Source organism: Vanessa tameamea, chromosome 10 (assembly GCF_037043105.1).
Source record: "Vanessa tameamea isolate UH-Manoa-2023 chromosome 10, ilVanTame1 primary haplotype, whole genome shotgun sequence".
NCBI classification, from domain to species: Eukaryota; Metazoa; Arthropoda; class Insecta; order Lepidoptera; family Nymphalidae; genus Vanessa; species Vanessa tameamea.
In genome coordinates, this window is record NC_087318.1 from 11,915,156 (window position 1) to 11,942,858 (window position 27,703).

The 27,703-nt window shown below is 32.5% G+C and overlaps 2 protein-coding genes across 7 annotated transcripts in view; one reads left to right on the forward strand and one right to left on the reverse strand.

Moving 5' to 3' along the window:
• Window positions 1-27,703, forward strand: part of Bru3 (bruno 3) — a 651,773-nt gene that overhangs the window by 233,706 nt on the left and 390,364 nt on the right. The gene's annotated exons all lie outside the window — the stretch shown is intronic.
• Window positions 12,806-17,161, reverse strand: LOC113392031 (parkin coregulated gene protein homolog). The gene is made up of 4 exons (XM_026628282.2): window positions 16,742-17,161; window positions 16,093-16,264; window positions 14,608-14,757; window positions 12,806-12,987 (listed from the first exon to the last, which is right to left on the reverse strand). The coding sequence occupies exons 1-4, from the start codon at window positions 17,024-17,026 to the stop codon at window positions 12,827-12,829; spliced, it is 768 nt and encodes a 255-aa protein (XP_026484067.1). The 5' UTR covers window positions 17,027-17,161; the 3' UTR covers window positions 12,806-12,826.

The following is a 27,703-nucleotide window of genomic DNA, read 5'->3' on the forward strand; positions in this document are numbered from 1 at the left end:
AGCGAGGCCGTAGCAACACAGTCTTGAATACAGAAAATTTTCAGTGATATCAACAAGTGCTAGGCGTAAAACGGGCCCACTCCGCCGTCGCATCTGGCTTGGCACATTGCCATGCCACGCCTAGGCCGACCATTGGTTAATAGAGTTAACCAATTGACACTAGCTCGTATGCTATTGGTTGAAATATTACATAATGCCAGGTGACCCGTTACGCAGATATAGGTCAGTGGGTGTTAAAACAGTATACAGTAAGAGGACAGATAAAGCACGTATCGTACGAAATGGAATCGATTCGTACTCTCCCTTGAGCTGACCTTTAATCGAAGGTTTTGCTTGGTTACAGCTCCTAATATTTTAAGTCGATTGTGCCCCCCCACATCGTAAAATAAAACTGTCAGGTGTGGCAATTTCATTCGCTTGACAATCAATTTGAATTCAACCTTCAGTCTCGACGTCAGATACTGATATAACGTAAATAAAGTAACAGAGAAGGTTTTGAGGTTATTCCATCGTGTGATGTACGCACATGTGGGGGATTCGTCACATGACTATTCAGTAGCACATGGTTAGGTTTGAACCCGCAATTAGGTTAAGTTCCACGCGTTCTAACCACTGAGTCGTATCTGCGCTTAAACTTAATACATTTAAATATTTTTGAGGCCATACAAAATTGTGTGTGTTATAGTATCAATTGACCAGACAGCGTTTTGTTTTTACTTACATATAATACATAGCTTATATCAATATAGTCTGTACTATAATATATATATATGTTCTTCATTTCTGACGCCAGAACTTTAAGTGTCGGATTTCAAACACCTGACTTATTCACGTCATTGCAAACGTCAACATTCGTTTTAAGTAAATTATTTAATTGTCTGGTATTCTTTTTTTTTTTTTAATTGTCTTTTTAATTCATGATATGTATAGTTTAATCGATTGTATAGTTATGTAATTAATTTTAGACTAATTGTATACTAAATCTGTCCGGATTGAGATATTATAAATAAACTATCAATTGCTTAAAAATAGACGTATAACAAAGCCGTCATCCATTCCTATAGTAAAGTGCCTACCAGCCAGTAAATATCCCACTGCTGGACAAAGGCCTCCCCTTTGAAGGGATATATGGGGGAATTGATATTCCTATTCAATAGTAAAAAATAATTATTGTATATCATACAAATATAAAAACATTAAAATCGAATAAAAAAAAAAGAAATGTCTTTAATTCTTTTTTTATTTATCATTAGAGTTAATAACAAATAATAAAACCACTCAGCGTGACAATTATCCGAGCCAGGTATCTGATATAGCGTAATAAATTAACAATTCCATTGCAAATATTAACGACATCTTGGAATTTATAACGACGTGACACGTGCGAGTTTAGCGTGATGGTAGTTAGAGTGTGCGCTCATGCGTGACAGTAAGGGGTTGCACACACTTGTGTAAAGTCGCTTATTTCGTATCGAAAAATGTGTTATTTAACCTAATGCCTTCCTCGTGTCTTTCCATACCACGATTTTTTAAGTACTTAATTACTATTATTTATCTATAATTAAAATATAATGTATTTATTAATTGTAATGTAAAATAAAAAACACAAAAGAGTTATATTTTTATTTGCTTGTTATTAACGATTTTTAGATTTATCGTCGAAAAATTTTACATAAAAATAGAAAGTAAAAATAAAACCAATATTTATAATTTATTCAACTTAAATTACTCTTAAGGTCGAAATCGAAGGTGACATATTTTTAATACGGCAAATTCTGGCATCTAAACTCCATATTGAGAACGTAATAACTCAGACTCGAGAAGACCTGGGAACTTAAAAAACTTGATCGTTGGGGCCGCCTCGCTGATATTGTCAATTCTTGGAACATCGGAATTGGATTATTGACATATTTTTTGAGGGAGCGGGGAGGTGGGTTAACAATAACACTACTCGGACCTGGGTGCTTGATGTGTAGATATTATAAAGTTAAGATGATCCATTTATTTCCTATTACTTTATTCCTTTTTTAGTAATTTGGCACAAAATATTCCGTATATTTCATAATACTACACTATTATTACACCTAAAAGAGATATATTGTACAAAAGAATTATTGAAACTGTAAAATAAAGATAACAATTTTATATTTGTGCAATATTATTATTTTATAAATATATAAAAAAAAAAATAATAATAAAAAAGTACATATTTTCAACTCAACTATGCAAAGAGCCTTATATTTGTAGTTGTTATTGTGAACTACGATATTTTATTGCTTGAAGTATTCGTTGAGAAATGATAAGCTTTTACGTTCGAATGAACAGAACAAGTTGTTAACTCCCTAAGATATAATATTGCATAATTAGTGTGAAGTTAGATACTCCAATGAATCAATGCCTAACACGTGTTATGCCTTAAGAAATATAGGTAGCTATTTTTGTAACAGTTGTTAATCATTTTGAGACTTCCATATATTCCCAAAAAAATATTTCGTTAATAAGTTACGTCTAGGTAAGGACCGCTATTGAGAACGTTACCTTAAAGAAAAGCAACTGTGGTCCATGTGTAACATGATAATAAAATATAAAATTATTCCTAAAGAAATTAAAGATTTCTTGAGAGATCCCTATCTGTGGTGATAAATTTCTCATTCTTGAAACACTTATTTTTATTTAATCAATTAAAGCTTTTTAGATATAAAAGGACAGGTAAAAATATTTGAAGCTTAACCCAACACAATGCACCACATCGGTTTGGTTTCCATATTGGACATCACGCCACCTTATGGTCATATTGTTTTTAAGTTTTAGGGCAATTTTTTTAATACAGACATTTATCGGATTTTTAAGAATTGTTATTTGTCTAAACCTTGTCTCTATTGTGATGTGAGTATTTGTCTTATTATCCATGACACAATTTCATTTCACATGCATGTTTCCTAGCGTATTCTCAACAAGCGAACACGAGATGAATTAAAATAACAAATAAGGCGCGTGTAAACTCGGATTCGAAATCTCATATTTCGGTGTTCCATCAACTGCCCAGTGAACACGTCCCGGCTCTTTTTTAGATTACACTTAATTATAAAAAAATCGGATCTTAATAAATCTTGTGTAATCTTCCTTTATATTAGAATGTTCGCACACTCCAAAGCGAGCTGATGAACGTGAGCAATACCAGTTATAAATGAATTTATTTGCATTTGTCTTTATATTTGAAAGGCATAACATCATTGGTATTTCCTTTTTTCTCAGTCGGTTAAACATCGTTAAAACAGCCGAGTAAACAGAACATCGATAGCTGAAACAGTCGGTATCTTTCAGCGCTTCAGACGTTTCAAATTAGTGAAGTGGAAACTCTGGGGGCACGTGTTGGTTTTCTCATGCTAACAAATAAACTAGAATAAACGTTAAAGAGTATTCGTGGAAATACACAGTATTTAGATAGTTACATCAGAAATAACTGTCATCAATGAAGAATTATATGCATTTAACCTTATAAAAACGACTTCTCTGAACAAATGTTAATTAGACGTTTAAAATATGATTTTCATTGCAGGACCTTATATTAACCTTAGTGTATGAAATTTTATTGAAATTCTGAGCCTTATTTAGCGTATGAGATACTACTTTTTTGTTTCGGATTTTGATTTGAGATGTGATCAAACTGTTTATTTATAAAGTTTGGCCTTTTAGTTCTTCGATATTTGTCCTATTTGGTATCAGCTACTTATGTTCCTTGACTTGTAAATATATCTGTGTTTCAATTTTATAAAATAAATACATATAATGTGGTGGTGACATTCTTAATCAAACTTGTAATATGCAACTAACTGCTGAACTCTTTGACATCCCATTACTGTCATATTCCAATATAGCAGCAATCTGACAAGATCTAAGAGAGATTAGACAAGAGTACTAATTTTATAAAGTTCCTAAATCTTCTAACTAAAAAAATTCTAGATTAAAAAACCAAACCTCAATAAATTGTTTGAGACCTCAAAGTCAACTTAGATTTCCTAATAGAATCGAAAAATAACATCAATTAAATGTGTCACATTTAATTGATGTTATTTTTCGTTTCCCTTCTCAAATTAATTTAAAAATATATATAATTTAACATATTATTTTACATCACGTTATACAGTTATAAAGTCCACTGATTTTATCATTGCTAGCATGAATTTTACTTAAACTAAATAGAAAAATTATCAAATATTTAAAAAAGGAAAATATTAAGTAAATTTTGCATTTTTCTTTCGTCCCTCAGTAACAATTTATTCTCAGTCCTTATCAACGCTCAGCAAGAATTCGCTCCAGGCGTTTTTCACGGGGACAAGATTTTAAATAACTTCAACCAGATATTATTTTTGATTTATAAACCCTTACGATAACTTCAGTCGCAAATTGTGTGATAATTATCATAAATATGATTCTTTTTATTAAAATAATCCGTAAGTCATTTGGAGTTGTACAATATATTTTTTATTATTTCATGCTGATGTTTTTAAATGAATGATTCCATCATTTCAACATATAATTTATAAAGGAAAAATTGCAATAAAACCAAATTAAAAAATATTTTATTTCATCGCGCTTTTGGAAAATAATTGAAATACGTATTGTACTGTTTTAGTCATATCATGGGTGTACGTATGTATACATCATTAACCAAAAGCCGGAGCGATGGAGGGTCAATTCGAAGGGCTTACAATTACAGTAATAACGTCCTATTGATCCATTGTCACCGGCAAGAACAGATGTAATTATTCCAAGATCATTGACTGAATTCAATTATAATAAATACTAATGTTAAAGCAAATATGATGAGATGTACAGTGTTGTATTATTCATGTGGAAATTGCTCGTGATTGCTTAATAAACTATCTTAGATATGTATAACCGTTTCATCTGTAGTTTGTAGTCTGTTAATGAGGATTAGGTACTATTTTGTAAGTATAATTGTCTTTGTTGAAGGACCTCCTTTTACAAATTCTACCACCTATGTAAGCAATGGTTAGTACCTACTCAGACAGACTATTATATTTCTATCAAACCTTTAAAATGTGTCAGTTATAGGATAATATTTTGATACCAGGAAATGATTTATAAGTGTACAAGAGACGCGAAAACAATCACGGCTTCGAAGTTATTTGTAATTATTTATTGAACTGAGAATTTATACAGTCAACATTTGATGTCGTTTGAAAAATAAAAAAAAAAATCATTCGTCATTTCCTCTTAATTCATCAACTTTATAGGTACGAAGCCTCGAAACGGTGAACCACAAAAATTTAACATCCAAAGTAAATTAATTCCGCTCCAAATATTCTAGATCATTCAGATTTCTCTTTACAACCGAACTAGAGTAATAAAATGACCCACAATTCCCGCTGTTGCCAAGTGAAACGCCTTAAATTCATTTAATCACCATTATCTCGGCCAAAAACTAAGGGCCGTACCATGCTGTTCGTTCTATGTAATCCGCATTAAGAACCGCAAGGCTTAATGCCGCTTTTGTTCTATTTGCGTGTTTCTTTCCTATCTCCCGGCAAAATTTGTCTAGGTGATGCCGTAAAACAGTCTAGCTAGGGCCTCGTGTTACACCGACACCCATATCGGAGATTTTTTTTTATACGTGGCATAAATACACAAAGTCTCAATCACGTTCTGATTGCATTGGCAGTGACGGTGTAAAGATTGACTTACATTTCTCATGGTATTCATTTAAGTGCGCAAAGTAAGTCTTAAATATATTATGTATGTCTTCCTGTTATAAATCAAATTGGAAATCATTAAAATTGATAGATTTAAATCATGACTTCGTTATTTGACGTAGTTTTATATATCTTATTATGCTGGTTGATCGAACGGTCGACGATAACGTAGGTAGTAGGTAGCAACATAGGTATTTATTAAAGTTTAGGTATCCTAGTTTTAACTTGACGTATTAACAAATTTCTGCCTGGACACGTAATAACGTGTACTCTAACATTTTAACAGTTTAACTTTCTTTTTAATGGTACCTATTGTATTTTTATAGTCAATGCAATTACTAAAGAAAAATAGTTTTTTTAATTGTATAAAAAACAATTGTACTTTTAAATACGAGTTTAAGTATCTATGTATTTTAATAGCTATTTGTTTAAGAAAACGTAAATGTATATTATAATATTATTTCTCAAGTAAATTAAAGCTTATTTCATATAGAATACACGTTTTTTTTTTTCATTTCTAGTGAAATTGAAATATTATTATTATTAACATCGGCGATCTAAATATTTATGCAAAATGTATCAACAAATAAGTTTGGAAACATACGTTGCAACATTCCATTACATTCATACATAGTTACATGTAGATATAGATAAAACGTATAATTTTTTATTTATGTAAGTCCTGCTAGAACTATTGTAAGAACCTGCTAAACTAACCAAAGAACGCGGTCATGAAATGCAAGCCCATCTGAGTATGACTCATCAGATATTCTACCGCCAAGCGGAAATACTTAGTATTCTTGTGTTCCATTTCGGAGAGTGGGTGAGCCTGTGTAACTACAGGCACAGAGAACATAATGTCATAGCTCCCAAGAATAATGGTATATTGGCGTATGTAAGGAATGGTTAATATTTCCAACAGCGCAACATGTCTATGGACAGCAGTGACCACTTACCATCAGGGAGGCCATTTTTCTATCCAACTGCATATTAAAAAAAAAAGAATTAACATAATTATAGGGTAAAAGTATCAAAGTAGCTTATTACAGAAAGTTGTTTTTTATATATGAAATATTAAAATCCAACATTACGACATTCTTACAGAATGGCACTGCTGAGCGTGTATTACAAAACATTGTAATAGGCAACCGTTTTAAGTGTTAGATAGCTACCTCAACGGACGCGATTTATATAAGCCGTAGCCAGATTTATTGCTTGTTAAATATAACCGCTGTTTTTATCTAATGAAATAAAATTACGTTTCAGAAAACTTTCGTGACTCCCGTTTGTAGATGCATACCTCGAAGATTTTATATTTATTCCCAGTAGATCTGCCGGCCATCAAACTCTTGCATAAGGGTTACTTAAAATAATATACTCAGAAAATTTTGTATTTAATTTTTATTATTATTTTATGTATTGAACAGCTGCACTTTTAATAAATAATTTGAGTACACCTAATTTAATAAACCCGTAAGAAGTTAATCTTTATGAAAAAAAAATAAACATAAACGCTTCGCTATCGAGTTAATAAATCTGATATTCAAGATGTAATCAAGACTGTTTTATCGCAGCATAATTTATATTATGTGAGAACAAACATTTTGTAAGAATGTACCATTCATTTATTACTCAAGATCTACTTTGTATAAACAGTTTTCGTATGTTTAACAAAGTTATAGTTTTGGCAGAGTTCGTTTACAAAGCGCCTATTACAAAAAGCCTATAATGAACTCTCCGACTATTATGACACCACGAGCTCTATTAAAAAAAAAAAAGCATAATTATGCCTTAAATAAAATCGCCTATTAATTCTATATCCATCATGAAAATTTTAACAATCATAGTTTAAATGTTCTGTAAATCGGTTCCGTATGATTTGTTTGAATCCGGAATAAACGAACTTACCGCAGTTTACAAGCTTTTTTTTTTACTCTTGTTAAGCATTGTTTTTTCAACACTTATATTATAAAACAAAGGGCAGATGGAAGGCGAGAAATATTACAGTAAAGCAACACAAACGAATACAAACTCCCGGTAGTGCGAGACAGCTTCTTACGTCAATAATGAATAATGAAAATGACAATACTTTTGACTTACAACAATCATTACGCAATAAATCTAATCTTTATAGCGCGCATCCAGGAGCCATTACATTGCTCTGTACAAAAATAGTTACCCTTTATTCCATACTCAAACCTGTCACAATAAATGTAACGTAAGCCTCTTCATTAACTACGATCAATTTGGTTATAAATATTTTAACATAACCAAAAAAGAAATTGAATATACTTAAAATACAACTGTATAAGTTATTACCGTCTACAGATTCTCCCCTTTCCCCGTGAGCAGTGCCTGTCTTTTAATGAGCATATAATGATGAAAAATATGGCATTACAGTCGTCCTGTTATATTAATCGGTGCAATTTTTCTACCAGCATTTATTGCGAGGAACGAAAGATAGTGCTCAGTGCCTTTCAGTGTTTTAGTGATTTCGTTAATGTTATGGTTATATAGTTTTATGTCTGAATGAAATATGGTGCTTTAGTAGTAGTATAATACGATTTTTTGATTGATTACTTAGTGATTAGAATGAAGAATATAATTGATGCTACTTTTCAATTGTGTCGGTTTATATTAATGTGATTTTTGAAATGTTAGTCATTACTACAATTAATAGCTTAATGAATAAAACATTAATCTTAAGAAAAAAATTAAAGTTAATACTGGAACAAAATAGGATCGTAAGATACAGGATTGTCAAGATAATAGCCATGAGTTACAATACCAAGACCACTAGAACACTTTTCAATATATGTTTATTTGATTATTTTATAATTCGGATTATTATTTGTAAAATGACGATTCAAATGTGCTATATATAATATTAAAAAAAACAGCTGAACCTGTTATAGATACGTCGAGATTGTATTTTAATTACACCACGTTGCATGTGATAACGAGTGGCATATTAATATTATTCAGTATAATAATATATTATGTTAAAAATGTAATATTATCCGTGCGACTTCGAAATAGATGCAGCAGGGATTCGCTTTGTTAATAACACTCTATCTTTTTATTTGCTACACTTGTTTTCGCGTGGTTTTTTTATGATATCGGCAGCATATAGGTAACCCGATGGTAAGTGGTCACTACCGCCCATAGACAAAGGCGCTGTAAGAAATATTAACCATTCCTTACATCACCAATGCGCCACCAACCTCGGGAACTAAGATGTTATTTCCCCTGTGCCTGTAGTTACACTGGCTCACTCACTCTTCAAACCGGAACACAACAATACTAAGTACTGCTGTTTGGCGGTAGAATATCTGATGAGTGGATGGTACCTACCCAGACGGGCTTGCACAAAGGCCACCAAGTAAAATTTAATTAAACACAAAACGTATAAAAAATGTAAGCAATGATTGGAAAGTCACTGGGTCCTAAGATAAAGGTTTTCTAGTTTAAAAGGTATCGGGCACCTTTGACGTACGAATATGTTACATATTTTAAACCAAGAAATACCTAAACTTTTCAGACTCCATTGAATTCGAAGCAATTATGTAAAATTTAGTCTCTGAATATTTACTACGTAATTAAAGTTTTATGCTCAGCATTTTGCTATTTTCGCTATTTATCAATTTCTTCTGAATACCAAACAATTTATATACAAAAAAAACTATTAAATATTAAATCCTAACTATATTACGAATGCGAAAGTAAGTTTGTTTGTCACGCTTTAAAGTCTAAACTACTTAAACGATCATCATGAAAATTCGCATACGCGTTGTCCGAAAAGGACATAAGATACCTAATTCATTAACAGAATATGACTCGAATCGAATTAAAAATAAACTATGAAAAAATACTATAAAAACTGTTTTTCCTTTGAAACAATGAAACTTAAGGCTGGAATAGTTTCGGAGCGCACTCTTCACTAAAATTACCGTCTTGATTGCTTCTAAGATAAATTATTTGAGTCTGAGGACTCGACAAAGATGTATTTACATGCAAACTAGATATGACATTGTATTTTTGTTTCAAGTAAGAAGGTGTTCAAGCAAAAACGTTGCACTGTCCCAATTTAAATAATAGAATAAAATATTATCTGCACAGAATATGTTTCATATATTCACAGCTTGTTTTTTTTTTTAGTTGTCGCATTCGCAGTGATCGCTCACTTCGTAGTCTATACCCATTTGCCACAGACTAAAAGCTTTAAAAAATAAACTGTTACGGCTAAGGCTTTATGCATAAATCAACGGTACTTTTAAGTAATAAATGATATATATTTATTTCAAGCCCTATCAATTTTATTATTATATCATTCAATTACGTTTGTTTTTTAAATAGGAAATGTTAGTGATATTACATAGTGAAAATTTCAAGCGCATTTTTTGTCTAGTTCCAGTTTCCTTACATCCGCGATCTCTGGTTATAAATGTTAGCGACTAAAAAGGTGTCGCGTAACCAACCAGCGACTGCGACCAGCTGATAAATGTACTGTGGAACCGGTGATCCTCAACCTATACTAATATTTATCTCACCTTGCATTTAATATATGATGTTTATTTTAATTATTTCTAAAATATGTCATTATCGTATAATATTAAAGTTGAATGTTAATTCTTATTTGACTTATTGGCAATACAATTTATTAATAGAGGTTGGTATAAGAGCAAATGACACCTGATAATAAGCGGCAAACACCATAAGAAATATTAACCATTCCTTACAACGCCAATGCTCCACCAACCTCGGAAACAAAGATGTTTTCTTCCTTGTGGCTGCATTTATAACGGCTCACTCATCCTTCCAACCGGAACATGACGATAGTGTCTCATTGGCGGTAGAATATGATTATGCAATAATATAATGTTCATACACCAAACGGCACGTGCACATATTTAGTTAATCATGCGTTATTTTACACAAAATTATCTTAAATATCACTAAAACTAATACATAAAAATAATCAGTCTGTAAATTTCCCACTGCTGGGCTAAGGCCTCCTCTCCCGTTGAGGAGAAGGTGTGGAGCATATTCCACCACGCTGCTCCAATGCGCGTTGGTGGAATACACGTGTGGCAGAATTTCGTTGAAATTAGACACATGCAGGTTTCCTCACGATGTTTTCCTTCACCGCCGAGCACGAGATGAATTATAAACAAATTAAGCACATGTAAATTCAGTGGTGCCTGCCTGGGTTTGAACCCGAAATCATCGGTTAAGATGCACGCGTTCTAAGCACTGGGCCATCTCGGCTCCTAAAACTAATCTAATTACAATATTTCAGTCTGATGGCGACTGGTCCTCACCCATAGACGTACCGATAGCCGCAGCTATCCTTACACTACCTGCACTACTGACCTGTAATACTGGTTCACTTATTCTTCAAATCAATAAAAATGAGAAGCATTGATATTTATTATAGATAGTTGGTAGCTACCGAAGTAAACTAACACGTAGCACACTCTATATATATATATGTATATATTGATCAGCTTTAAGCAATAGAGACATTATATAATTTATATTGGATCGGTCATCTTTCGACACAAGTAATTACAAAATAATGAAAAGTAGAATATCGTGTGAAGCAATCCTTAGCTCACGCTATGTCCAAAACTGAAGTAACTTGTAATGCAAATTATATGCATGCATAGCGGGATTCCGCTCCAAAGCCTGTAAATTGCTTTGCCTGATCTAAATATTGACTTGACGCTCCCCAGAGGTGAAAGCGGTCCATATCTAATCATAGCGCCATAACTGTGTTCAGATGCGAATTTCTGCCCGTTAGAAATTAACGATTGACAAAAGCTAAGTACGAACTGGATAGACTTGGATGATACCAAATCGTAGCCACATAAAAAAAGTAACAGCCTCTTTACGTCACTCTGATAGGAAAAGGTTTCTGCCTTTAGAGAAGGTTCGGCTCAATCAACTACGCTATTACTATGCAGGCTGGTTACACGCGGCAGATTCTCATCCACCACGTGCAGGTTTCCTGACGCTGTTTTCCTTCTAACAGTGGCATATACAAATAGTTATAAAATAATTAAAATATTACGTAAAATAGAACGAGATTTTTACAAAGTCGTAAGATTAATGTGCTTATAAATACGTAAATTACTAGAGACATCACATCGTTGTCTGTCCTAGACATTATAAGATTCTGATGTCAAATAGGTCCGTGAACTATTGGCTCGTCTTCGATATTATAATAAGTATTTTTAAATTGATTTATTTATTATTAAAAATAAATATTAATTTTAGTATAAGGGTCCCAATTGTATTTATAGCGATGAAATATTAAGAAAGCCCTGAGTTGCAAACTTTGTGTAAAATATTTAAGCGTCAAAAAACAATAGTCCAGAACGGCCGCTAATACTCGTAAGCCCCTCATATTAATAAGCAAAGAAACTTCGCAGTGACATAATATGAAATGAAATACAGATAAATTTAAATTATTTTTATTAAATATAACCAATTCATAAATTTGTTCAACGTTAAACAATATAATAAACCTTAAACGTAATACGTACAAAAAATCAACAAATAATTAAATGAGTATTAAAATGAATGAGCTCAATTATTTCTTAGCTTTCATTAATTCTTACGCCCGCTTACAAATTCTAAGTGCGCGGAATTTTAATTCATTTGCGGTGCTATAGCGATCCATCTTTACGGCATCCTACATCGAAACATTGCAAAGAAAGCTCATTTTGAAATGTAACTACAGTTCCTATACACAATATAGATACATCACACATCTATTATAACGTTACATATTGCATTGCATTAGTATTATAACAGATAAAAATAACAAGCAGTTATAACGCAGTAGCCACATACGAAGATCTAATATCAGCTGATTAAGAAGATGTCAAATTATACTAAATAATAGTATAGACTAATTGAATTGAACAAGATTTGATTATCCTTGAAAGCAATTATACAAATAATCTCAATTGAAAAACACTTCAAGAAATTATAACAGTAGCTTTATTCACATAATTATGAGTAATAAAATAATTGATGTGTCAATTTTTTATATAAAAAAACAATAATTTCCAGAGGTAAATAAAAATAAAGGAAAACGTCGTCTAATTCAATACACAAGATTCATAAGTTGGTATCATATATTTGATGTTGATAAATGCGTCCGGTCCGCCGTAGCGCTCCAGAATTTGCAGTGTATCTTCAATTAAATCAGCAACATTTTCACCACGAGTCGTCGTATGGTCTATCCCAGATCCCATATTACCTATAAATTATTAAATGATTACATTTTAAGAAATTAAAAATAAATATAATTATTGGAATTTATTGTTGCCGTTTTCAGTATTAGGAATATACTCAATCATACAGTACCATCGAACAACTTAAAATACTTTGTGTTATGTACTTTCATTCACATGGGACATAATATCTTAGATTCCATACTTAAGGGAACATTGATGATGAAGTATTGTGTACTACCCGGGTCTAATCCCGGTTAGCGCTCACTTTCGTAACTTACTTTTTTTTTTGCTGTCAATTTTTCTAAAAAAAAACAAGCAAAAGCATATCTTGTACTACTACTAATGGTGATATCATAAAAATATATATTCAGATAGATGATATTTTAATTTAAACTATGTTATTAAAATAAACAATGTCGTATATTTTAAAAAATAATAAAGACATATTATACAAAGAGCTTATTTTACATTTCGAGAAGTAGCGAGTTTTGTGCAAAGATAAAAAGTAAAAAGCAGACAACATACGAAAGTGGCTCTAAAAGAGCGAATGTTGTTAGTGATTTAGAACACAGGAATGACTTGTAAACAGACGCAGGTACGTAATTTGCAAAACATTAGCCGGCTAAAACAAACGGAGCAAAACGACGACGGAGACGGCTAAAACCTCGGCCGCAACTATTTGACAACACGAGAAATGAGAAGGCGTGAAATACAACAAACTTGCGCAGCAGTTAACGCATTCTTAGATAAGAATTTACTAATTTGTTCGAAATATAGTATTAATAACAATATAGCCAAATAATTAAACAAAATGAAATTATTTGCAAGGTACGTGAAAGAGATAATATAATTATTCTCTTGATAGTTCGTTTTTTTAACCCTCAAACTACCTGAGAAGAGAAGAGAATCTGAAAACATTTAAATTATATATTTATATTTAAGATCGTATGAGAACAGTTACATAAGTAATCTTAATTTTTGAATAACATAAAAACAATGACTGGATCTTTTGAACGAGAGACAGCAATAAGAGTGATACAATTGTACCGAATCACAGAATCTACGGCATAGCAGTCGCAAGTCAACAAAGCGAAGGTAACACGGGGTTGGAGCGCGCAGAATTCCTGTAACAATGCGGTCGGGTGTCAGGTCGCGGTGACGCTGTGAAGCCGTGACGCGCCCGAATTTCGCATCGTTGTCCCGACGACGAGTATAATTAATCTACTCGAGCGCCCCGACGAGTCTATTAGACTGAAAACAATATCTGACGTTATGAACGCGTCAATTTGATACTTGTACCAAGATTGATGGACGTGTCATCCATGCTCAGAGTCGATTATGTAAATATAAATTATACATTAATACCGGCACAGCTACGATGGGTGGCTGTACTGAAATCATGAATGGTCAAAAATAAAACGATACCACATCACAATAAATAGATCATAAATCACTAATTAAAAGCCAGACAAAAACTAAATTCTCTAAGTAGAATTTGAATAATGTTTCAATGCAATGAATGATACGCAAAATATTTTTCGAGACGATGAAATATTTCACTCAGACGACGAAATAGATTAACGAAATGAACACTTATATTTTGCGTATGAAATGAGACAGTTGAAAATGATTACAATACTAACGATTCCTGTCCTTGAAGAGGTTGAGAGTGGGTAATATCTGCCTGTAGTAGGGGACGAGCGCCTCGCCGACCCTGTCGCATCCCGTTACGAGCATTTGTATGCACTTGAGAGCATGGCAGAGAACCGTAGGTCGCTTTGTTGCGAGCGCGTCTGAACAAATACGGTTATTGTTAATGCAAATATGTTGTGTAAATATTATATATGATTTTAATTCTATTTATTTAAAATTTAATAAACCAGGTAATAAATAATCCTTTCCTGTAGATCATTTTATAAAATTATTGGAATATTATGAATGTTATTAAATTGAATTATGTTTAAAATTGACCTCTTATGATGATTAACGCATCGATGCTTATAAATACATTATTATTCAATATGTAAACACTGGGCTTGTAAATATTTTAATCAACGAACAAATAAATGATTGTAAATATATATTTTTTTTTGTCATACATAATCTGGTAACTGATTTTCAAAACTTTTACGCTAAATTCATTTTATTTAACCTCGATATACAATGTTAGATAAAAAATAAGAATCAATAAATTACAATGGTACTTTTAAGTAATTTCCTACATTCGAAGCTTGTGAACATATTTTTCATTCCATCAGAAATATATCAAATCAAAACTTGAATGAAATCTAATATCGAGTGATCGTTTTACGCGTTTAATCTGGAAATTAGAAGCTGTTTGATTATTTTTCACTCTGCGTTATTCCACCTGAATAAGGAATATCAGGTTGCCTGTCTGGCAGTGATCTCTCAAAAATGTGCTGTGAATTTACGAATATTGAATATCTCCTATTTCAGTTCTGGCTCCGTTTTTGTATGTGTTTTTGAACGAGATGAATCATTTCTATACTGACAATATTTTGGCAAAATTTTGGAAAATTCCAGATTTAGTTTGCAAATTTTACACAAGTAGATAATATCAAAGCCCAGTTGATAAAACTCATGAGTTTTATGTGCTTACTTAATTCTTGAAGTTAAAGTAAAATATAACGAGAAAACTTAAATACGTCGGTTAAAAATTTGCCACATATTTGTATATATGTTTAAATTTATGTATCCACCAACCTACATTGAGGCAACGTAGTGGAATAAACTTTCTTATTGAGAGGTGCCTTTGGCTCACTTAAACAGCGGTTACTTTACTAATGTTCGAAACTTAGTCAGATTTTTTGGACGACAATGGTTTTGTCTACGTCCATTAAATATTACCTTTCCAATGGTATTATTAAGTATCATTTACCACATTTTATTATAATATATTTTTATTTATTACACCAAATAATATATTCGATGTAAACGCATTCCATTTATTTATTTATTGTCAAAATAAAACATAAATACCCACCTGAGCACTGAGAACCAGCAAAACAAATTCAGGGGGTTGCTTTCTTTTCGCATTTATTTAAAAGATATATATCATACAAGGTATTCCAAGCATTATTTTAAATATACATATATATATGACTTACTTTTGATTGGTATTATGATTTGAGGAACCACTGGTAAGACTTTGAAGGATCCTTTTGTGACGAGATCATGTACGCCATGTTCCACTATGAAGTTAAAAGGGTACGTGCCTTCAGCTAAACCATCAAAGAACATTGGAAGGTAATGGTGGAAATCGAGTTTTTCTATCGGCACCTGTGAAAAATAATTTACTAGTTATAATATATACTAATATTATAAACGTGAAAGTAAGTCTGTCTGTCTGTTGGTCTTTCACGGTCAAAACACTGAACCGACTTTGATGAAATTTGGTATAAAGCTATCTTGAACTCCAAGACATAGGCTAACACCTGACGACCAACCCTAAAACGCGAGCGAAGCTGTGGACGATAAATACTTATACAATATAAAAAAGGTCAATTCGTTTGCGTTGAAAGTACACTAGTCTAAATAAAAAATTGTTAATATTTGTCAGCACAGATGTCATGTATCTCAATTTAATATTAATAAAATAATATTAACAATGATTTGTCACGTTACGTATTTTATTTCCTTTGTACAGCACCCAATACCTTAAAAACCAAATCCCGAAACCGTTTTATTCGAACACAATAAATCGACGGAGCTTCCTATCACATTAAAACGAATCAGATACACGTGAACAGTTGTTACCTTCCAAGCGAGCCGTTTTCCGCTCGTAGTGAACTCAATACAGACAGGGAACTCCCCTCTTTGATAGCATCTCCTGAACATTGTCGGCTTCGGTGGCAAAGGGTCGAACACACCGCACTTCGGGGGAGGAAGGACTTTCGTGTTCTTCTGCATCGACTGTATCGTAAAGGCCGGAACGATCCTGCATTTTCTTGTCTTATGCGGATAGTTTGGACTCGGTTTCTTCAAAGATGAACGAAAATCTTTCCCACAAATGTCCGGAGAACACGGCGGCAATAGAACCATATTGAGGCTCAATATTAAAACATGGTACACAAAGGATGGAAGTAAATAATCTGATAATATCTATCTAAAATGTTGACACAAGTAATAAAATAAGAAAGTAAATTTGCTCGGCCGATCCTCGATTGTGATTGTTTATTTTGCAACATGATCGTTGCTTGGCAACCGGTCGCCTATCGATTGATAGCCGACAGCGCCGCCGCACGGCTCCCGATCGTATTAGGACTTGGACAGACTGAATTTAGTGCCTATGAGTAAATAAATTTATTAATATTATGAATTACTATTAACCTTAATTTATCATTGCATTACTTTTATTTTATGTTTGATTAAACATGATATAAAAAAAATATAAAGTTTATGATCATGGTATTTACAGTTGTCAGTACGATTTTTTTATAATAGATTTATTAGCTCACCGCAACAAAATTGTAATTAAAATTTAAACAATACATAACCTCTGTGGAACAATAGTGATCGATTCTACAGCCTCGAGTAATATTATTATTTTAATCAAACATTTTAAGAAAAAAACACAATGTAAATCTAGTTTATACTTAAAATTAAATCTTGCATAGACATAAACAATATACTAATAGCCAAATATTAATGGACTATAAAATAAATTTATGTGTTATAAAATAGTAAAAATGTTGGTGCGTGAACTCGCGACCTAACTTTCGGACTACGCCGCGAAATTATATTAGCTATGGGGAATTTTATTACATTTTAATATAAGGTATCTCACAATATTCTCAGTGAAGGAAAGTGCCTCGAATTTTGATGGCTTCTGCTCCACGTAGAACATGAGAACATTTTCTTTCATAAGTTTTTTTCATAGCCATCGAAAAATTTATGGACTCCGAATAAATTGGTACGATAGATTTTTATTACTTGTCGAACTTTTGATGTCATTACAGAATGTTATCGGGTTTGAGTTTTTTTTTTCAATATATTCGGCGTAATGGATATCATATTTTATATGATAATTATTGTTTTATTTAATACACTTTTTTCAACTATATTAATAATGTTACTGAAGATATTATGAGTTTTTCCCAAATCATATTAATTTTCCTAGTTATGTTTAATTTGTACCCGTCTTTTACTATTGCTGACGGAATACAATGTTTCGCCTACATTAAGTTGAATGAAGAATACACGAAGGAGGGAAGTTTATATTATTGTTTCCAAAATTTGCATAACTCACAAACGTCGCTTAACAGAGCTAAAAAGTTTTGATAAAACTGTCAAGTATTCAAACAAAACTTTTTACTTAATCATTGTTTTTTTCTTAATACAAAAAAATGTACATCAAAGTTATTCCCTATTGATTCGCATTTGACGCACATTTTTTTCTACGTTGTAGTCACCCCAAACTGTCACGATGGAGATTTCGCGGCAAATTGAACGTTGGTCGGGAGGCGTTCGATATTTAAAATTTAATACAGCATCAGCTGCGGTCGGTATTATGAAAATTTTTATAACGTCATCGCATTCCAAGTTTGAAATGAACCGCTTCGTTCCAGTATTTATGGACGTTTAATATCAAAGTCAACTAGTAAATAAACGTGTGGCAATTTTTTTATATGCCTTTGATTTGTTTTAAAAGTGCGTTCTTATAAAATTTTAAATTATCGTGTTATTAATAATCTTTAAAATCTCAAGCAACCTTTATAGAACAAAAAACTATTAGACTAAAGAAGTATGAAATTAGCATTTATAATCATAATTTCATTTATTGAAATGACACGTTAACACACAAATTAAGCGTTCTAAAAATTACAGATTAATTTTTCAAAAAGAGAACACACTGTATCTGTATGAACAGACACTGCATTATTGAAATAATAAATAGGTCCATCCCGGTCTAGACGTAACGAAATTTCTAGTCTTTTGTGAAAATAAATTTTTAAGTCTTCGCGACAGAATAATTCCGAGCTCACGTAAAAGAAACCCTTTAAAAATATCTATTGAATTCAGACGGTATCAAAATGAGAATGGAGGTAAACTAAGAAAATATCAAGAAGCCACTGAAAGTATGCTATTCAATACTCAGAATTATTGTACAGGTGTTTCTTGAACTAATAATAAAATAAATCTGCAGGAATACTTATCTCTGTTCGAGCTTCTATGAGATTGCTAGCATTTTTGTAGTTTTTTAATATATTGTGTATTAGCATTAGCATTAGCAGCGTATAAATTTCCCACTGCTGGGCTAAAGGCCTCCTCTCCCTTTGAGGAGGTTTGGAGCATATTCCTCCACGCTGCTCCAATGCGGGTTGTGTATATGTGGCCGTTTAATAAATTTAAATTTGATAAATAAATTATATTACTGTTAACAATAATATATAAATGTTATATCTATGAGGTAATCTATCATTCCCAAATTCGATGGTGATATTTCATATCACCAATGCACCGCCAAACTTGGGAACTAAGATGTCATGCCTGTAGTCACACTCCTGTGGTACCTACACAGACGGTTTACAAAGCCCTAACAAGTGTTTTATTTTTAGCTTAAATATTTATACATTTGATTTAAAAATGTATTATAATCTCATTTCAAACAGCCTATCAAAAAACAATATCCAAAGTTTAAGTGATTGAAATCGCAACTACATTACAATTTAAATAAATAAGTAGGTAAAATAGAAACTGCTTGAACGTTGCCGAACAAACTGAACGTTCAACTATTTTCCATGATTGTTTACTGTTCTCACTTTTCTCGTTCTACATTTATAATTCAAAATAAATAATACAATTTCTAACGTTGCGTCCTTGGTTTCTTGTCCGGACTTGTTTGAGGAATTGTGAAAAGATTTTTTTTTATGTCATTGGTTGGCGGACGAGCATAGGGGCCACCTGTTGGTAAGTGGTCACCATCGCCAATAGACAAAGTTAACCATTCCTTAAATCATCTATGCGCCACCAACCTTGGGAACTAAGATGTTATGTCCCTTGTGCCTGTGATTACACTGGCTCACTCACCCTTCTAACCGGAACACAACAATACAGAGTACTGTTATTTGGCGGTAGAATATATAATGAGTGGGTGGTACCTACCCAGACGGGCTTGCACAAAACCCTACCACCAAGTAAATTTTTTTATCAATAAAAACTATATATTTTTTATAAGTTTATTATATATTTTGTATGAGAAAAAAATAATACCGCAACAGAATAATCTGTTGCGGAATACTTTAAAAAATATAATTCGGTCTTTATGTCAAAAGTCGAAACTCACCTTAGAACATGGTCACAAAATATTTAAAAGTCATAAGACATTGAGACAATGACAATATTATTTATAACATTAATAGTAAAAAGTTTTTAACTAAAATAAAACTGACTTCAATATTGCACAATTTCATACGAAGCAAATATATAGTAACATTCGCGGTTTTTTGGCATTAATTGAAAAATTCCGATGTCTGATCTTGGCAAAATATAAGCGGGATTTTAAATTAATCTTCTTTTGAACAAAAAAATTTTTTTGAAAATCCGTCTGAAATGAAGTTATACCCGAAAAAATATATAAAATTCAAATAGCATATTATGTATATACATATATCATAGTATATAATATGGAATAAATTCTATCAAAAGACCATCTGATAATTAAGCAAAGAAATGATTGCTAAAAAAATTATGACAATGATGTCGCCGTATTAAATATTCATTAGTTCGACAAAGGAAAAAGATTGAACGAGATAGGCAAGGATAAAGGGAATTTTCACAAAAAATACAAAATTAAACTAGAATTACGTATTACATCAAATCACGCGTAGAATAAGAATGAAAACAAAGAAGGAAAAGTCAATTTATGTCCATTCCAAACTTTAAAAAGGCATCAGTTTTAAACACCTAGCAACACGATGCCAACGGTAGCGAGCTGGCAACCCAGGAAAAAGGCAAAAAGCAATCGAAAAAAAGTGGGAAAAAATTTGGAAGTTGTCGGCTTTCATACGATATCGGTTTTTTTTTTTTCGTGCACGACCCGAATCACTGCTACATTGGCGGAACTGTAATTTCACCATCTCAATTTTGTATGGCTTTCGCTTGGAGGATTCCTCGTAGTATATTTATACATTTTTTATTTAATATCAGATAACATTCATTTTGAAGTAGATGATTGATTTAGTTATAAAATTTTATGAATTAGTACAAATGAATGAAAATGACGACTTCCGTGGTCGAGTAGTGTGTACACCGGTTTTCATGGGTACACCACAACGAGGTCCCGGGTTCGGTTCCCGGCCAAATCGATGTAGAAATAGTTCATTAGTTTTCTATGTCGTCTTGGGTCTGGGTGTTTGTGGTACCATCGTTACTTCTGATTTTCCATAACACAAGTGCTTTAGCTACTTACATTAGGATCAGAGTAATGTATGTGATGTTGTCCCATATATTTATTATTTATTTATATTTATTTATTATTTAAATCTGATAGAATGGGTTTCAATGGACTTAAATGTTTCCTGAATTATATTTGTAGTAGCCATACAAATGTTTGCTGTTGACCTAGATCCTAGCTTTGTGGTATCCTTACTGTGCATTAGGAATATGCAACGTCATCGGACGCTGCACTCCAAAGTCATAGTTGTGAAGTCATGCTACAAAATTGTTCTGATTTAATTATATCAATTTTAAAACAAGGCGTAGATAATATTATTAAAAAAAAATTATAGTTCTATAGTGCAAAAAAATAAATATATTTTGATTTTTTACTTTCATTAAATTTAATTCAAACCACATCAATATTGTGCTTACAAAACATTTCAAGATTTGTAATGAAGATGAACTAAAACTCATACTATTCCCAGAAACTGTGACACAGTATAAGATAGCGTAAGAAGTTCCGAGTCATGAATAACCTCGAACTCGCAGCGAAGCTTAGAGGAATAAGTACTAAGTCTTCCTAAAAGAAGAAAACGTTATGCAGTAGAATATTTTTCGACCAATAAAAATGATTGATTAAAATGTCCAGTTAAATACTTATTCTTAAAGAAAGAGAAAGAGAACGTTTTTTGTTCTGGTGTTTCATATCTGATAATAAGGACTCTATGCAATACGGTTAATTTAAAAATAATCAGGTTTTCAATCCAGAGCACAATGAATTCTAAAGCGAAGCTGCTCTAAATCTAGCGTTATTTAAAGGTTATCAGACTTTACAACCTAGTCGCATTATGATCGCTTAGTCAACCTCGATGCTGGAACCTACTTTTAATAGTAATATATTATGATGGTGTATCGTTTTATCCTCAGTTGAAGCTTCAGTTTTATGGTGGGAACGTGAGACCACTGGGTACTTAGATGCTCGTAAATCTTTTTCTACGACACACATATTTTATGTACGTGGTTCCGTAGGATATGTAAAGCTCTGAAGAAATTTAACGTCATCCCTTTTAAAGATTTCCAGTGCTTGATTAGACTGTTTATGTTTATTGATATTATTAGTATTAAATACAAATATTGCATGTTGAAATTCATATTTTTGTATGAAATTCATCGAAATTATAAAAGAAAAATGATACAATATTTGATGCTCACCTATATACAAATTAAATATGTATTAAGAAGATTAATTTTAATTAAACTTTATATTTATTTATACTGTAATATATTTAGTTCATTAAAACGTAATAAGTGTTTATAATAAGATATTGTGTTCTGCTGTTGAAAAATTCTTAATATCAATACCGAGTTTAAATTTGTTGTGTTAATACTCCGGCGCCCCAAATAGCGCGTCCTACGCCCTACTCTCCGTGATCATTTCAATTCAATGGGTTTAAGATAATGAAAATATAGCTGGTGAAATTGTATCTGCACACATCACACATTTACCGTGGCTGATAAATTAAGACATTGTTATTATTATTCTAAATCACACAACGAACAAAGCAATACCGTACAAAGTGCTTTTGACAGTAGATCAAGTGAATTTTGGGTTAAACCCAGACAGATAATTATGTGCTAAGCCCTCTTTGATATTACGCGAACAACATAAGTTTAATCAGGATGAATATAACGAGATCATTCATTCAATAATCTCCTATAATCGGTCTCATTTCTATAACATCAATACGAGGAAACAAATTGTTATTGCTACATATGGCTGTTCCTTCAGACGGCTGCCGTTGATACGCCCACGTGCCAAGATTCCTATCGATAACAAAAATGATTCTCAGGGGGTCTTGGCGCCACAGAATGTTCTAATGAAGCTCTTTATTTGTCGTTACCGTCGTAAATAACATCGAATCAAAGCAAACTAACGACGCGCGAGTTATGCATTGTGACATACTGCTGTCTTGTTTGTTGAATTTTAATACATTATATAAATTAACTAGCTTTCGCTAGCAGCTTCATCCACATGTGAGAGAGAGGCCAGGGTATTACTTAAACTGAGACCCAAATTCCTCTATTCAATATAGAAGCATTAGAACACTTACTTATTGATAGTCAAATGAAACACTACCACCCTGACCTGAGAAGAACCTGCGAAAGAAACTCAGCGGGTCAATTTTTTGTCTATTTTATTATTGACACAATTGAATATGAGTAGAAATAGCCAGGAAGCGATCGTTTTTATTCCAAGGTGTGGTATCAATCATAAATTCACTAATTGTATTAAAGCCTTTCGCACACAAGCGTTTCTTTATTTAGTTCCTTATTTTTTTTTATTTGGCAACAGAGGCACTTTGAACGCTTTCTGGGATCCTGTTGTAGAACATTGCCCCACAAAGGAATTATTATAATGTGAAGATTATATTGTGGAGATGTAAGAGATAAAAAATAACCCATGTGGTAATCTATCGCTTTACCCAATTTCATACAAATACGGCACGCTTGAGTAACAAACATCCATCTATGCATACTTTTACAATTTTAATATTAATAAGATTATTAACATATATTTTTCAAAATGCAACCAACAGTTTAAACCAACTATATTTACTCGTAGTTAATTTTCAATGAAGAAATTGACGTTAAGACTGCCTCGGCAAGTTTCTTAACGATAAATAACACAATCAGGTTTACAGGTATTTAAAAAAAATATACACCTTCTCTTTGAGGTAAAATTAGTAATAAGTATTATTTCTTGTAATGGGTAAACCTACTTTTTTGCAAAATTAATATAAAAGAAATATGTTTAACGTGAACAAAAAAATTAATAAATATAATGGTACAGTAAGCGTGCGTCCTGTCCTGGTTTCTGATTACCGCGCTGATCCGCCAACATACATAAGTTAATTGATCGTGTCGATTCAATCATTATTTACGTGAGTATTATTTACGTGAGCGTGGAGATGGCGCACACTAAAGATACAATCTTAGGAAGAATCAGGAACCTTAGGAGCTGAAACTTGAAGGTGTCAAAATGTAAAACCGCATATTAAAAAAAAAATTAATTAAAAATGAATTTCTTGTCAGTTCTCTATAATAGTGACTTGACTCGTTCAAACTTATGAAATATCTTTGTTTAATAGTTCTAAGACAATGAACACCACACCTGTGTGTCATACTGTAACAAGCGCAACACATTTCTCGGACATAAATTCAGTACAAACATACAACCGAGCTTATATTTCATCAGAATGACTTCACAACAAATTGAATGTACCTCTGAAACCCATATGTTTATACAAGTGATTTATCATTGAATAAATAACAAATAGCCGAAAACAAATTATCGGATCGCTCCGGATTTATTTGAGGATAAACTTAATATATTTTTATTGATATTACATTTTTTATAAGGTTAATACTACCCGAGTGTATTATTACAAGCAAATGTTTGTATAGAAATGTTATATTAAAAAAAGAGAGATAATTTTATTTTTAAAACGTTTGTTTGTGTTTATACTGCTAATAAGGCTGTGAGTGGACTAGCTTACCGAGCTATACTTGGAATTGTTTTAATGTTGATACATCTTCCAATGGATATATGTCAGTTATAATTGGATTTACTTAGTAATCTTAAGTTGTCTCAGAATTAAGAAACAATTATATAGATAGGCGGACAGGCTATTAAGCCGCCTGGTGGTATGTTGTCTTCACTTCCCATAGATATTAGCAGTACTTATTGTTGCGTTCCGGTTTGAAGTGTAAACGAGTGTGTAACTACAGATACAAGGGACAGAACATCTTAGTTCCCAAGGTGGTGGCGCCAACGGACGACGCCAACAGAGCCAATGACGATGGGCGGTGATAAGCACTTACCATCAGAGTTCAGGTTTAGGTCCCGTTCGCCTGCATATTTTATATATAAAAAATATATATCGATAAAGATTGAAAAAAAACTTAATAATTGTCTGACTTACTCCAAATGTTATATGTTTTTTGTACAACTAACTCGTTGGTCTGCAGGCTTTGTGGTTCCAAGCTTTGGAATGGCAACTAAAAGCCGTTGGCCCTACGCTTGATCTCTCCATGCGCGTCGGATTATCGTCGTATCAGACTATGGGGGATAGGTAATACAGAGTGAACAGGTTTACGCACCTTTGTGTACTATAAGCAATGTAACCTGCGTATTTATATAATCTACTTTGAAGTATATTTATATAATATACTTGTGTATCGTTAGATATTCCTAAAAAAGGAACTAAGATCTATATATGCATATAATTATAATTGTTTCCTTTTGTCACGGTGTGATAATTTTCTAATGATATTGTTGTATAATATTATCTTTGTTTTTAGAGTTCTGTACCTCTTAAAGAAAAAAGGAACCCTTACAAAGTCACTTCGTTGTTCGTCTGTTTGCCTGCATATCCGTCAAGACCATTTTTTCTCAGGAACGCATAGAGTAATAAACTATATTGAATTTAATACCAATTATATTTCGTTGTTTCATTCTTCAGATATAATTAACTAGGTAGTCCTTCTAACCTACAAGGTAACGTCGCATATTTAAGAGATTTTTTTTTTACTGCGGTACGTAATAAAAAATAAACTTTTTGGGTACCTACATTATTTCATTCATCGTTCCTGCGCTCAGTATTAGCCTCATTCTTTTTTCTTGCGAGGTAACGATCGCACGCGCTCTTCAAATATTAGAAAGTTTTTCATTACAAGCATAATGCCGACACGAAAAAGTCTTGATAAAATTAATTATTACAAAGTAAAAATTGAGAAAATGGAAGAAAAATGTAATCGACGCAATAAATGTCGTAAAATCATTCAGTCCGACTCATCTGACGATAATTCAGGTAAGCCTTACATTTTATCTACAATATGAAGTGTCCAGAGTCATAGTGATGACTTTTCATCCTGAGTTTAGCCGACAGTTAAATGAAGGAATGCGTACTTGAGTGTTGGCCGAGAGTCAAAATCAAGTAGAAAAATTGTTCAATATCGAACTTATTGTGTTGCAGATGTTGATGTTCCCGTAGAAACTGAACATATTCTGCCATGTTCTGAATCTCCAGAGGTTCAAACAGAAGCCTCGGATTGCAGACAAAATACATTTCTCGATCTACCCACCTCAGAAGGCGAATTACATGGATAATCAGCAAACTTGACGCTTGAGTATTTGCAAGTATTAGGAGATGCTATTAACGAAGTAACCCAATACGGTGAGGATACTGGCCCTCCCAGCCTTGGTTTCCATTATTACAAAAAGTAAAAAAATCTGAAATACTATTTATTAACAATGGTATTTTATATGATGACAGGTCACAGAAGCAAGGACAGAGCCTACAGCCTACCCTGGGAGCTGCCACACTTTGCGTCTCGCATTCTCCAGGCGTGACGTTCCCAACCAAGGGTTAGATCTTGTTGTTGCGTGATTATCAGAAAACACTAAACGAAAGTATAACGTAACTTACAAATTATGGTGGAATTTTTGTATGATGAATAAGTTTAATTCATTTTCTCATAAATATGCGACGTTACCTTGTAGGTTAGAAGGACTACCTAGTTAATTATATCTTCGAATGAAACAACTCATATAATAATGATCGGATTTCACTTGAGAAGTTCGTTTGATCATAAATTAATACTAAGGTCTGGGGTCACTTGGAGCTGTGAGCTCTAAGTCTACGAAATACAAACATATAGCCATTTATGACGCTTTTCCCATACATTTAAAACGGGAATAAAAACCTTTAGGATTCTTCCTGTCGACCTAGAATCATGAAATTTGACAAAAAACAATATCTTGTAGGACAAGTATAAGGAAAAATCCGATATATCAGTGTCTGTTTATCTATCTGTCTGGTGGTACGGAACTCTCAGGTCACGAGTCCGACTTACACTTTCCTGTTTATTTCTGTTTTTTATATTATTTGCATGTTTTATTTATCTCTTATTTATGTCCTTAATAAATCTATTGTTATAATTACTATATAACTAACAGCCTCTTCTATATGTTAATATGTGATATGTCGGAATGGAATGCCTTTGGCTATTTCTTTATTGAATATGTTATATAAACAATCACAAATTAATAAAAAAACCCTCTGACTTTCTTTCGTCGGTTCTTCTTAGGCCAGGCGTTCTCATCTTTTTCGAACCGGTGGCAGTTTTTAATTTGACAATCAATATGTAAGTGCTTCTATACTTAACAAATGAATTTGATTTGATTTGATATAGATAATCGTATTACTCTGTCAATATATACCAATATTATTAATGTCTGCCTGTCAGTTACTCTTTCAAGTCCAAACCAGCGTACTG

What these genes read in the sequence shown, in the direction of transcription:
- LOC113392031 (XM_026628282.2), bottom strand. Translation starts at nt 17,026, where the DNA reads ATGGTTCTATTGCCGCCGTGTTCTCCGGACATTTGTGGGAAAGATTTT. An exon ending in GAAAACGGCTCGCTTGGAAG is followed by an intron (nt 16,265 to 16,741) that starts GTAACAACTGTT and finishes TATTTTTCACAG; the next exon opens with GTGCCGATAGAAAAACTCGA. An exon ending in AATCATAATACCAATCAAAA is followed by an intron (nt 14,758 to 16,092) that starts GTAAGTCATATA and finishes GTATTTGTTCAG; the next exon opens with ACGCGCTCGCAACAAAGCGA.